This window comes from Anabrus simplex, chromosome 13 (genome assembly GCF_040414725.1).
Source record: "Anabrus simplex isolate iqAnaSimp1 chromosome 13, ASM4041472v1, whole genome shotgun sequence".
Lineage (NCBI taxonomy): Eukaryota > Metazoa > Arthropoda > Insecta > Orthoptera > Tettigoniidae > Anabrus > Anabrus simplex.
The window spans coordinates 98977320-98991997 of NC_090277.1; the positions used below are offsets into that span (position 1 = coordinate 98977320).

The 14678-nt window shown below is 41.7% G+C and overlaps 1 protein-coding gene across 1 annotated transcript in view; it reads right to left on the minus strand.

Moving 5' to 3' along the window:
* LOC136885140 (uncharacterized) overlaps positions 1–3691 on the minus strand; it is a 33241-nt gene extending 29550 nt beyond the window's left edge. Inside the window, exon 1 of the mRNA XM_067157609.2 lies at positions 3631–3691. Coding sequence (XP_067013710.2) covers positions 3631–3640 — 10 coding nt within the window. The 5' untranslated portion in view covers positions 3641–3691. The remainder of the gene's footprint in view (positions 1–3630) is intronic.
* Positions 3692–14678: the final 10987 nt, after the last annotated feature.

Consider the following 14678-nt stretch of genomic DNA (forward strand, 5'->3'; position numbering starts at 1 on the left):
TTTTTGGAAAATCTCCTTAAGGGGACTGAAAAAAAAAAAAGGCGAGAAATGGGTTGAATACCTTTTACAAGGATACTTATATCTCATAAACTGAAGATGTTACAGACATGAAAATTGCTATTTGGAATCTCATTTAAAAATAAAGAAACACGTATTATTTTGTTTTGGGAAAATCCAATTAAAGGGGGCTCAACAGGACTGACAAAGGGGGTGAATGTTTAAAAGACTCAAATTATTTGTATGAGGATCTCCTTTAAAAACAAGAAACACACATTTTTTTTGCGGGAAATCAATTAACGGGGGGGGGGGGGGCGGAGTGAAAAAGGAGTTGAATTCTTTTTATGAGGATATTTATATCCCAAAAACTGAAGATGTTACAGTCATGATAATTGGTATTTGGAAGCTCCTTTATAAATAAACACGTATTTTTTTATTTTCGGAAAATTCACTTAAGGGGGGGGGGGTGAAGGGAAGTGAAAAAATTGAATTTTTTAATGGGGATACTTACATCTCAAACATTTACAGACGTGAAAATTGGAATTTAGAATCTCCTTTAAAAATAAAGAAACCCGCATTTTTGGGAGAAAATTCAACTTAACGGGGGTTGGGGTAAAAAAAAGGAGTTGAGTTCATATCTCAAAAACTAAAGATGTTACAGATATGAACATTTGTATTTGGTATCTTCTTTCAAACTAAGGAAACACGTATTCTTTTGTTTTCGGAAAATACAGTTAAGGGGGCTGAAAGAATTGAAAAATTAGTTGAATTTTTTTGTATGAGGATAGTTGTATCTCAAGAACTACAGATGTTACAGACATGAACATTGGTACCTGCAATCTCCTTTAAAAAATAAACACGTATCTTTTTATTTTCGGAAAATCGACTTAATTGGGGTGAAAATAAGTAAAGAAGGAGTTGATTTCTGTTTATGTAGATACTTTCTCAAAAACTGAAGATGTTATAGACGTGAATATTGGTATTTGGAAGATAAAGAAACGCGTATTTAATTCAGAAAATCCCTTTAAGGGGGTGATAAGAATTGAAAAATAGCTCGAATTTATAAAATGAGCACCGGTATTTTTACAGTATATGCCAAAAACTTAATATGTTACAGAGGTAAAAATTGGTACTGGAAAATTCCTTTAAAATGCAGGAGCGTTTATTCTTTTTGTTTTGGGAAAAACTTGACGGGGGTGAAAAGAAGTGAAAAATGAGTTGAATTATTTTTATGAGGATATTTATATTTCAAAAGCTGAAAATGTTACATACGTGGAAACATGTAGTTGGAATCTCCTTTAAAAGTAAAGAAACGGTTTTTTTTTCGACTTGAGAGAAAACATGTACATGTTCTTACATGTACAGTTCTATGTCGCCATGGTGATCTTAGTCTCAAAGGGCAATACCACAAACGTGGTTTACAAAGAGTTTCTGTGGTAAATGAAGCTCAATTTTTCGGTGAGTTTTTAAATACTTTTAGGGATTTTCAGATAGTTTCTTGGTACAATAGCGAGGAACGATTACTTTTATCAATTTACGATATCCACGCGAGGGAAGCCGCGGGTAACTGCGGGTATTATTTGCGCAACAAACACTATTGTACTTATACACACTTACTGAAGTGAGTTAGTGATTTCGAAACAAAGTATATAAAAAGAGCAACGCAGCATAAGTAAGTAATTTAATTATAATAATGCTATTTCCTTTACGTCCCACTATCTACTCTTTTACGGTTTTCGGAGACGCCGAGGTGCCGGAATTTAGTCCCGCAGGAATTCTTTTTACGTGCCAGTAAATCTACTGACACGAGGCTGGCGTATTTGAGCACCTTCAAATACCACAGGACTGAGCCAGGATCGAACCTGCCAAGTTGGGGCCAGAACGCCAGCGCCTCAACCGTCTGACCCACTCAGCCCGGCAAGTAAGTAATTTTACATACCTAACCAATTAATACAGTAGTTCAGAAAGGGGGCTCTATGTAGTGGTACATCACAACACTAAATCTAAACAAGATTTTATTGAAAATGAACTGGCTCAACTGTTTTCTGAATTGCTCGCTGAAAACAGTTCGGAGCTTTGATAAATTTGCGTGTCCCTTGAGACGAACCCGCGAACACCTAGTGGTACGCGTACCTACCATACTTAATCACTGACTTAATTACAGTAACTAATTATTTTTATACTTTTGGGCTGTGAGTGTCTTATCCACACAGTGTAATTTTTTCAGATAGTAATTAATATGTGTACCAATTTTGGATGGCAAACCTTGCTGCTGTAGAATCCTTGAGCTGACGTTGCCATGGTTACGACTGGTCGTTTCTTTTATCAGAGTCCTAGAACAGGGGTAGTGTGGTACCCATATCTCCCTAAAGGTTGGTTTTAGGGCCTTAAAACATGGTTTTCGGGCCCACCGAGTTTTGTTCTTTGCGTCATAGGGCTTAAAACGAGCTTTGTCTCGTCCCTGTATGACAAATTCAATATTTCGCCCATTATTTTTACATTTCCCCCCGTCGCCGCCCTAATTGTTTTGAAAATGTAAAAGTATCCTAAGATACTCCTTATACCATCAGCTATCTCCCAGTGAAAGTCCCGTCAAAATCGGTCCAACCATTTCGGAGATTATCCGGAACAGACACACAGAAAATGTAAACGTAAACAGTTACTCCTTATACCATCAGCTATCTCCCAGTGAAAGTCTCGTCAAAATCGGTCCAACCGTTTCGGAGATTATCCGGAACAGACAGACAGACAGACAGACAGACAGACAGACAGAATTTTTTTTTGCTAGTTGCTTTACGTCGCACCGACACAGACAGGTCTTATGGCGACGATGGGACAGGGAAGGGCTAGGAGTGGGAAGGAAGCGGCCGTGGCCTTAATTAAGGTACAGCCCCAGCATTTGCCTGGTGTGAAAATGGGAAACCACGGAAAACCATTTTCAGGGCTGCCGACAGCGGGGTACGAACCTACTATCTCCCGAATACTGGATACTGGCCGCACTTCAGCGACTGCAGCTATCGAGCTCGGTGAGAGAAAATTTAAAAGTACCCTAAGTTACTCCTTATACCATCAGCTATCTCCCAGTGAAGGGGCTGCCTGGCCGGAAGGACGTGGGTTCGAATCCCCGTCAGGAAGTCGTAAAATTTAAGAAACGAGATTTCCACTTCCGGAGGTGCATACGGCCCTGAGGTTCACTCAGCCTACACTAAAACTGAGTACCAGGTTAATTCCTGGGGGCAAAGGCGGCCGGGCGTAAAGCTAACCACTCTACCCATCACATGCCGAGGTTAACGATGGCGGAAGCCTTTACCTTCCACTCCTCCAAGGGCCTTCATGGCCTGTACGGAGGTGACTTTGCTTTGCTATCTCCCAGTGAAAGTCTCGTCAAAATCGGTCCAACCGTTTTGGAGATTAGCCGGAACAAACAAACAAACAGACAGACAGACAAAAATTGTAAAAATTGGTTGTTAGTTATAAGTACCGTATATACTTTCATATGCACTTAGTAAAATGCTGTTATTTTGAAATTACAGACAGACACTTCAATAGATGATGTTGTCCATATCGCCTACACTGTTTGTTCGAAGATCAAAGCCCTCTGAAGTAAAAACTGTAATGCACCCTATATCTTACCTGGACTCATGATGTCTGTACTGACTGACCACTCGCAGACGAAGTCACTCTGGGTGTAAAGTAGTAGTGGGTATATAAGTGCAGTAACTAACCTAATAAACAACTTCCAGGAAAATGTTGCTTGATACATTTGTACATTCTTGGAAGTAAACTCTTCTTATCACGAAAGGTCTTTCGCCAGGAAGTGGTACAATGCGACGGGAGATAAATATTTATCTTAAACGAGAAGCTGTTAGATTCAGAATATTTTCAGTGACCCTGAAGAAGATAACACAGACCGAACTCTAAGTTTATTATTATGTGTATTAAATGATGCAAATATAGATCACTAAACTCCCATATTCCAAGCATGACATATCTGGTTGTAGGCCAGATGATGACCTGGATATTTTTACTCATATCCCGAGAAATGCTGGAAGAATGTTAATGGGCATCACTGTTCGATTTTTGTCGATTATAATGTACGAGGAATTACGAAATGATAAAAGGTTGATATACAGGGTGAAGCGAAATGCGCGCACTAGGGCGTCGCAGCGCGAATCCTCACATCCCAGCAATAAAAAAATGTCTCTCACAAAAGTTCGTCCTGCGGGTATATCCGGCAGAAAAAGAACATTGAAGAATGGGAATCTGGCAACACTGTAACTACATGTAGGGTAACTACCTCTGTCACCACATACTAAACGTGCGACGTGCTGTACAGTTGGTGCAGTGGGTAGAGTGTTGTGTTAGCATGCAGGGGGTCAAGGGCTCGATCCTGGGTTGAGGTGCACTTTTTAATTTGCAAATTTCCATCGGACATTAGATACTGTAATATAGTAAGACACCGTTTCTTAGGTCACATGTATCCTACATTTACAAAATTTAATAACACTGAACACGTTGTAACACATCTAGTAGATAAAGTGGTGCGAATAAATTCACGCCCACGACGTGGAAAAGGCGTCTTTCAAAGCTGACCAATGGAAACGAATGTTCGTGCATTTCTAGGATCGCAGTATGTAAGTGCAAATAGTTTCTAGAGGACGCGCTGCAATCGCTGTTGACGATTAAGATGCCAGATACCACACCACCTGGAGTACATTTACGAAATAAAACACATACGCCTCAAACCAGGATCGACCCCCTCGATCTCCTGCTTGCTAACCCAAAACTCAATCCACTGCACCAACTGTACAGTACGACTAATATCTGCTGACAGAGGTAGTTACCCTACATGTGGTTACAGTGTTGCCATATTGCCACTCTTCAACGTCCTTTTTCTCCCGAATATACTCGCAGGACGAACTTTTGTGAGAGATTTTTTATTGCTGGCATGTGAGGAGTCGCGCTGCGACGCCAGAGTGCGCGAATTTCGCTTCATCCTATATTTACACAGAAACTGACATGGAGCTTGGTTTTTTTTTTTAATAGAGCTTTCGGGAACTCTTATCTGATTTAACTCTTCTTCTTTTTTTCCCCTCAATTCGTTGAGGTCGGCGCTATACAGAGTGTTTCAGAATGAATGTAACAAAGCTCTCGAAAATTAATTCCTTAACTGCTGTCTCAAACGGTTGAGGCGCTTGCCTTCTGACCCCAACTTGGCAGGTTCGATCCTGGCTCAGTCCGGTGGTATTTGAAGGTGCTCAAATACGTCAGATTTACTGGCACGTTAAAGAACTCCTGCGGGACTAAATTTCGGGACCTCCACGTCTTCGAAAACCGTAAAAGTAGTTAGTGGGACGTAACGCAAATTTGCAGTGGTGTCTCAACGACGCACTAGCGCCAGCGTCTTGGAAAGGTGTACTGTAGCATTCCAACTGATGAGCCCACTGCTACACTGGGGCGAAACGCTGGTAATTTCACGATTGAAAAAAGCCTACAGACTTAAAGAGTTTAAATGTTTTTAACATTATTCTTCAATTATTCACATATTGTAAATGTAATATCAAAAACTGTGTATTAGTTATGTTATCTGTGCTAAGTTACAGAGTTATGGATATTTTGATTGCATTCCACTGTAGCATTTATCAGTGAAAGGGATAAATATACGGCAATATACCAAAAGTGGCCCATAATTATGGGAAATTACGGTAATCTTGTCAACATATTTTCACCGACCAAACCTGAGCATTACAACGTGCATTAAATTACAAAATAGGTTCGAATTGTCGACCTGCAAGTTGATTACAGAACTTAAATCGTCGGTGCAAAGATAGGCGCAGATGGTTAAAGATGTTATTGTTTGGGGTACTACTATCAAGGGTATGACGTAAGAGACTCCTGTATCATCACATGAGGACCTTATCGCGAGAATCCTCGCAGGGACTGAAATACCGAGCACTCCACTCGCCTTTGACTAAGAGCACTTATCTCTGAACCACCAATGATGTGTCTGTCATCAGAGTTGGGAAGTAACCGAGCGAGTTAGGGGTGCGCAGCTGTGAGCTTGCAGCCGGGTGATAGTGGGTTCGAACCCCATTATCGGCAGCCCTGAAGATGGTTTTCTGTGGTTTCCAATTTTCACACCAACTCGTTGACTTTAATAGTAGAAAATGACATAGGCCTATATTGGCTGTAGGTAAATTTCCAAATTCAAAATACAGTCAAAATGATTAACAAATTATTTTGTATGCAATGTTTAAAACACAATCTGTAAGTGCGAACTGTAAATTAATTAAATTCACGTATAGTATCTAAACAAGAACAAACTATTAAATATGACACACTGGGCGAGTTGGCCGTGCGATTAGGGGCACACAGCTGAGAGCCTTTATCTGGGTGATAGTGGGTTCGAACCCCACTGTCAGCAGCCCTAAAGATGGTTTTCCGTGGATTCCCAGGCAAATGCTGGGACTGTACCTTAATTAATGCCACGGCTGCTTCCTTCCCACTCCTCGGCCTTTCCTATCCGATCGTCGCCATAAGACCTATCTTTGTCGGTGCGACGTAAAACCAATAGAAAAAAAAATACATTTCCCCCATTTTTAAACTGATCTCGCGGTGTACGTTCGCGATATAGCGTGCGCAACTCTGACGTCATCATTCCACTTAACCCGTTGAATTGTAAATGGTACTGCTCGAAAAATGTTTGAACTTATTTTGTTTGATTAGATCTATTTCATAACTAAAACCAAAGCTGACGGTGGTGGTTATTGCTATAAGAAGTAGTTCCACCTTCGTAGCATAACTCTTAAAGTGTTACCAGCTGCCGTCATCGGAAGCCCGGAAACAATTCAATAATCAGTACGGTAGCGTATAATGAGGGCTACCAAGGCTCTCAGTGAAGTCCAAACCTCAACTGAGAACGATGGAAATCTAAAGCACATTATAATGCAAGCATCTGGCACATTGTTCCATTTACAGTACTGAAAGCAATGCGAGAAAAAACGTCGCACGTATTTCTGAGAGCAAGACATCGGAGACTGATCTCGCAGCCCAGACTCTCGTTCCTCTCCTCTCGCCTCACCACGCGCGGCTTGCTGCTGAATGTCCGTCCGATAGGTGCCGGGACCGGGGGGATAGGTGTGCTAGACTTCGCTCCGTCAGATCGCTACCGCTAACAACCATGCGTTACTCGCCGTATTTACTTCCTCGCCACATACTTCTGACTTAATTATTGTATTTCACTCCCGTCTACTTCTACATCCTTGTAGGAAGACACTGCAGGCTTGCTGTTACAGGAGTAATGTAGTTTTATTTTTATAGGTAGATCTGCTAAAATGCAACGCAGTCTTTCAGGTTTAGTGTTCTCTTTTGCTGGTTGGAATCGAACCCGTGATCATGGGTCGGTCGGACACCACAACTGATCTACCGACGAAGCTAATAAACCAATGAACGACGGTGGGTACGACCGCTGGTAAACTCAACATTTTTATTTAATAATAATAATAATAATAATAATAATAATAATAATAATAATAATAATAATAATAATAATAATAATAACAGTGCAGGACATTCTGTATAGGCTTTGTGGTGACATGATGAGGGTGAAATGAATGGCGAAGACGTCATAAAGACGCAGTCCCCAAGCCAGTACGATGGGGGTTGATTCTGAGAATTGAACCGGGGCCATCGGACCAAAGGCAAACATTCTATCCATTTAGCCACAAAGCCGGACTTTAATTTGCTAAACATCACGCTACCACCTCCGCTGATCAGCTGTTGAGTATTGACAGTAGCAGAGGTCAGGGCAGTAGCTTGTGAAGCAGCCTTGATAACACAGCAGACTACTCCGCTGGCTATTGGCAGCAGTTTAAAACGCTTAAGGCTTCGCGTTCACTAAACCAACCATCGAAAAGGGGTAACCTAAATCTAGTGGTAGTCCACGCCTTGATCCCAACATACGCCACTGATTCAATTTGTATTACGTCGCACTGACACAGATAGGTCTTATGGCGACGATGGGATAGGAAAGGCTTAGGAATGGGAAAGAAGCGGCCGTAGCCTTAATTAAGGTACAGCCCCAGCATTTGTCTGGTGTGAAAATCGGAAAGCACGGGAATAGTTCCTGGTACTGGGAGAGATTTAAGAATGAAAGGTGGCAGTGCGTTCAAATCCTGGTGATGGACAAAGCAGAGGCGGGACGGGTTTTTCTCAGAATACTTCGGCTTTCCCCGTCATCTTTCATTCCAGCGACACACTCCAGTATCATTTCATCCGTCAGTAATTAATCATTGCCCCAGAGGAGCGAGACAGGCTTCGGCGGCCGGCACAGTTCCTATCCTCTCCGCTAGATGGGGCTTTATTACAACCACCCCTTACTGGTCGAATGACTGGAAAACAGGCTGAGGAGGGATGGTATGAGGTTAAAATGACACAAGTAGCTCACTTCCATTGGAGGTGTGTCTGAAAAGAGCTCTACCACAAGAGTTTTTTCAAGCTCCATGGCTAAATGGTTAGGGAAGAGAGGGTCAATTCCACGCATCTAAGGCAAAACGCCTATATAAGGTACTATGTTGGATACAAAATGTCTACACTATTTCATTATGATAGGAAATATAGTTAGGACTACGGAGTGTGGAATACAAGTACACAAGTAGTAAAGTTCCCGAGTCTTCTATCAAAATATAGAAATTGGTTTTGCGTACCATTACCCACCCATGTGGGCCAATGGCACGCATGTATTTCTTTCACCTCAGAAGAGACAAACATCGTTGGTGGTATTCCTCTGTGGCAACCCAGACACCACTTCTTCCGTGTAACCAATATTATATTCATCATCATCGTCACAAAGTTCATCAACACATATTTCATCTGACGAACTGTTGCTGTCTTGAAAAGGTACGGTACCTTCTCTGTCTTCTTTTACAGCACCTTTAATACTGATTTTCTGGGTGTCGCTGTCAAAATGTCAGAGTGCTGCTTAGGCCTACACCTTTGTGTTTTAACACAAGATGTTGATGCACTGATAGGAATAGGAGAGAAATTGATACCACAACAGTTCCGTTTTCCTTGGAGAAATTAAAGGAGAAAAGTGATGTGTGACTTGATTGGTTGTCCATTAAAAGAAGAGTTGGATTCTTCACTGATGATTGCGTGTGTGCAGCGAAATGCTTGAGCCACATCAGGAACAAGTCCTCATTCATCCATCCTGACTTGCAACACATGAAAATGCTTCCTGGAGGGCCTCCACGTGTTATTGCAATGGACATCCTCGCAACAAGACATACGGTATAAACATGGCGCAATATACAGTAATATTTCGTCCTCGTTCTAAGCTGGTCCCTGTCCCTGCTTGCTTTTGACCTCTGCGGGCAATTATTGGAGGTGGCTTCTGGGCGGCCGAAATGCTGGTTTCGTCAACGTTATAAATACGTGACGGAGGAAACTTACGGCTTTCACTGACAATCAAGAGGTTATGATAAAGTCTGTCAACTTCTGCTTAATTAAATGATAAAATTCTGCTTACCCTAGTTGCTTCGGGTTTCCGCAGTCTGAGTTCTTGGTTTCTTCTCAAGAAACGTATCGCCCAGTCCTTACCGGATAATTTAGTAGTTTTGTTAAAGTTGCCAGAAAGATTGTTTTTGTCTGCAAATCCATACCCAACACGACGTAGTTCAATCATCGTCATGCCTTAAAATAGCCTAACCAACTGAAGAAGGTGAGAACAGTTCTTTTCTTGATGTTCTGTCACGACAGTTTTCCTCTCCATTTTCGGCCCTCCCATTAAACGACATTTCAAAGGCTTCCTTGAAGTTGCCTCATGAATACCAAACTGGCGCTAACCTCACGCGCTTTACGTGCAGTTCTAACAGCAGCAACTGCAGCGGACCAAGAAACCTTATCTGTAGCCCTCTTACGTTTCCGAACCATCTGAAATTACAATTCTTAGTTTTAATTATATGCACATATACTTATTTCGCTAATAGAGTGTACACATATCATTCACATTAGAGATGGGCACTATCGACTGATAACTATCGAACTAGTCGATAGTTTAAACTATCGTAACAGTCGACTACTTTAAAAACTAGTCGACTGAATTCAGTCGTATTCCCGTCATGCATCTCCCACGTTTTGCTCTCCAGTTAGCACTAAACAAGTCGACTGAATTCAGTCGAACTCCCGTCACAGCGAATGGAACTATCGGTTTATGGTCACTTCGGATATGTAATACATAATATGTTAACTTTATAGGTACCTACTTAATATGGCGATTTTCTCTTGTCGTTTATGTGCTCTTTATTTCGTTGCATATTTGTTTATATTAATTACGTTATTCATTTATAACTATAATAATAATCTAGAAAATACAGTAGTACGATAGTGTGTTTGGCTATTCTCATATATATCTTGATTGTGTATTACAGCAATAAGTTTTTCATATTATTATTGTTAGCATTGTTCGCGAATAGAGCCTCATTGTCGTCTTTCTACGTTTCACTGTCCATTTAGCACCAAGAAAGGCCATTCGTATGATGTTGGTTCGTATTAAGGGCATCTCTCTATTTGTTAGCCCGTGTACGGACGAGTGCGTAAATCGGATTCTGGTATCCGCTGTCCGAGAATGAAATACGGAACTTGGATATCCAGGTGGTGCAGCTTCTTATTCCTAATGTGGAGCGAAGTGGACTTCTCGGCTGCAAACGTGGGTCTCTTTGAATAAATTTGTAAGTCACTCAATATAACATTAATTTTTTTCTAATGGGTGTCTATACAAGTGATTTCTAATTATTCGTAATTTGCGTTAAACTGAGTCGAATTCGTAAAAGTACGACTCTCCACTTTTGATACGGAGAGTTTCGACTGGAAACATTCGAATGTTTTTCATGGAATGACTACTTGCGTGATATGAATACTTTCATTCGACTGAAATCATTCGACTGTTCAGTCTTCTCAACAGGAAGTAATGAATACTTTTGTTCGACTGAAAACATTCGACTATTCAGTCGATAGTTCGAAGGGACTATCGCCCGAGTAGTCGATAGTGGTTTTCAGTCGATAGTGCCCATCTCTAATTCACATAAATCTCTGGTAAAATATAAAACCTATTTTGTTTAGAAGAGGTAATTGTTCTCACTGAACAGTGTTGCCAACTTAGCGGATTTTCCGCTAAATTTGGCGGAATTAGAAGACTGTCGGCGGAGAAATATACCATTTAGCGTGATATGAATACTTTCATTCGACTGAAATCATTCGACTGTTCAGTCTTCTCAACAGGAAGTAATGAATACTTTTGTTCGACTGAAAACATTCGACTATTCAGTCGATAGTTCGAAGGGACTATCGCCCGAGTAGTCGATAGTGGTTTTCAGTCGATAGTGCCCATCTCTAATTCACATAAATCTCTGGTAAAATATAAAACCTATTTTGTTTAGAAGAGGTAATTGTTCTCACTGAACAGTGTTGCCAACTTAGCGGATTTTCCGCTAAATTTGGCGGAATTAGAAGACTGTCGGCGGAGAAATATACCATTTAGCGGACAGCGGATTTTTTGGTGGAATTCTAGATTTATTATAGCGGAATTTAGCGTTTTATCTATATTACTTTTTTTTTAAATTGTACTCAGTCTGTCTCCGAGCTATTCCGTATTTCTTGTCAGGAGCTAGCAGTCACATGTTACTTGGATTTGATGTTATGAAATCGTGGTATCATAAATTTGTAATGCGTGGGGAAAGGGTGCTTATCTCTTAGTTGACGAATGACGACAGATAATGAAACAGTGAGAGAGTAGCATTTATATTTATGCTATGAAGGAAGACCGTTTAATGAACTGGTCTGTTCTGTGTGTGGACCTTGAGGTAGGAGATTCGCCTAGTTTGCACCCGGCAGTAAAACGCCTACAAGTTATTATTATTATTATTATTATTATTATTATTATTATTATTATTATTATTATTATTATTATTATTATTATGTGCGTATGGACCCAATAGATCACGGAAAGCTCTAACGATTCTGTTTTCTAAGTTGCCAAACAGCTCTCATCCTTTCTCCATGGATCCTTTTTTCGTTCTTCTGTCCACTTTGCTCCAGTCTTCCTTTTCGCTTCGTTCTCTGGTTGCATTTTCCATCCATTAATTTTTTTCCTATAGATGTTTTTGTCCGCGGTGTCATTTGAGTTCAGCTGGGCTTTTTCCAGATCCTTCCTCACTTCCAGTACCCATGGAATATTTTTTAGATGTTCTATGTAGGTGAGAATCTTGTGTGTTAATCTACTTGCCGGCAGTCTGCGGACGTGCCCGTAAAATTTCAGACGTCTTTTGCGGATGTCTGCTGCAATGTTGGAAAGGTCTTCTGTCACTTTGCGTGACCTCAGTCTATATCCATCTTCTGTTTTTCGGGGGCCGAGAATTTTCCTCAGATTATTATTATTATTATTATTATTATTATTATTATTATTATTATTATTATTATTTGCTAGTTGCTTTACGTCGCACCGACACAGATAGGTCTTATGGCGACGATGGGAAAGGAAATGGTTAGGAGTGGGAAGGAAGCGGCCGTGGCCTTAATTAAGGTACAGCCCCAGCATTTGCCTGGTGTGAAGATGGGAAACCACGGAAAACCATTTTCAGGGCTGCCGATAGTGGGGTTCGAACCTACTATCTCCCGAATACTAGATACTGACCGCACTTAAGCGACTGCAGCAATCGAGCTCGGTATTATTATTATTATTATTATTATTATTATTATTATTATTATTATTATTATTGCCCATTATTTGAGATCGGATTTCCTGGCGGAATTTTAGCGGATTTTTAGTAGTATTTAGCGGATCTTGAAAATATAAGTTGGCAACACTGGCACTGAAGGGATAATGAGACGCAGAGCGCGTACGATTACCCCTCTATAGACGCCTTCACACCTTCTGTCCTGTAATTTTATAACCGATGAAGGAAAAATGGAAATCACATGTGTATCACAACATATCGTATTTCACATTCAGAAAACTAAGGACTTTCGAGAAAAAAAAAAGTGGATAGTTTAGTAGTCTGACGCTCTAGTCGAATGAACGTTATGGTGACTCCCCATTAGATTGAAGCAGATTACAGAATGCTTGCTACCAGGTGAGGGGATTTAGAGGGGTGCGCCCCATTGCCCCTCCCTCCCCTAACATGCTGGCCTTGATCAAAGGAGTCCTGGCATTTTCACCTTCTTTGTTTAATTCTCCTGGTTCGGCGGTTGGTTGGTTGGTTGGTTGGTTGGTTGGTTGGTGGTTGGTTGGTTGGCTGGTTGTGCTGTCGTTAGCGCTAGAATTCATTTTAGGCAGAGGCAAATCTTCACTGGCGCAGGTTGCCTACAGGGAGAAAGACCTGCACCAGGCCACTCCGGAGGCCATATGCTACTATTATTATTAAGCAACCAGCTCTTATTAGCACTAATCAAAAGGAATGTAGAGGTTGCTAGACCTTCGAAAAATGAAGGAATCGGCGAAAGAAAGGGAAGGTGCACGAAAGGGTAAAAATGAAAGGCTCCGATGGCCTTGAAAACTTAATAGCGTCGGGGTCGGAGAAGAACGAGTGTTGACCACGAGTGGTCGGATAGGAAGATGAAAGTGAGGAACCTGACACAAATTGGAAGCAATGCCAGACTAAGCTAGGGGAACCGTGTTTTCCAACCCACGCTCCCAGATCCTCCTTTTAGTCGCCTGTTACGATAGACAGAGTGTAGTGTGGGTGTATTCTACCACCTCCATCCACAGGGCTTTTTCTTGCCCCCAACGAAAAATGTTCCTGGGTACGGCCTTGTGCGAAAATGAAGATTTGTAAATAATATACACTGCCTGAAAAAAAAAAAAAGTTGATCACCCAGGAGTGGTTGAAAGTGAATGCAATTACACATGTTTAAAGACCATGTGCCTTTATTGAAGTATATTGAAGTTGTTGCGGTTAAAAAGCTCGTAGTTGGATTTGTGTCCCACGCTGTCGGCTCATCGCTCGTCGGTGTCTAACTGGCATGGTCCGTGGGACGTCCTCCTAGTGGTGGCGAGTCGAAAGCTCGCGGCCGCCGTGGTTATCCGCGTGCGGTTCCTGCCCGCCGTAGGCGGACCGCGATGAAATCCTACCGCGGTGCTCTTCATCGAGTGTCGAGGTAGGCCGGCACGTTTACTTTGAACAAATTAGAGTGCTTAAAGCAGGCCGGTTGCGCCTGAATACTGTGTGCATGGAATAGGTTCTATTTTGTTGGTTTTCGGAACCCGAGGTAATGATTAATAGGGACAGGCGGGGCCATTCGTATTGCGACGTTATATGGGATAAGAGAGACAAGGGCGTTGACAGCAACACGTGGAAAGTTGGCGCCAGATCATTAGGGTGTCATTACTCCCCCCCTCCCTCCGCAAGGCACGCCCTTATGCGGTTCGGAATGGTGTCAGACAGCCTTTGTATCTGGATCCTCTTCTGAGGCAAGCTCGTCCACAGTTATTGCAGCTGTTCCCCCAGATCCCGCAGGTTGGTACTGGGACGTAGTCCCCTTCCAATGTCATCCGGCACGTGTTCAATGATTGAGAGGTCCAGGGATCTTGCTGGTCACAGGAAGACCTCAACATGTTCTAGGCCGCGTCCATAGACATACGTGTTGTGTGTGGACGTGCCGAAGTTACGAGATCCCGCAATGCTTAG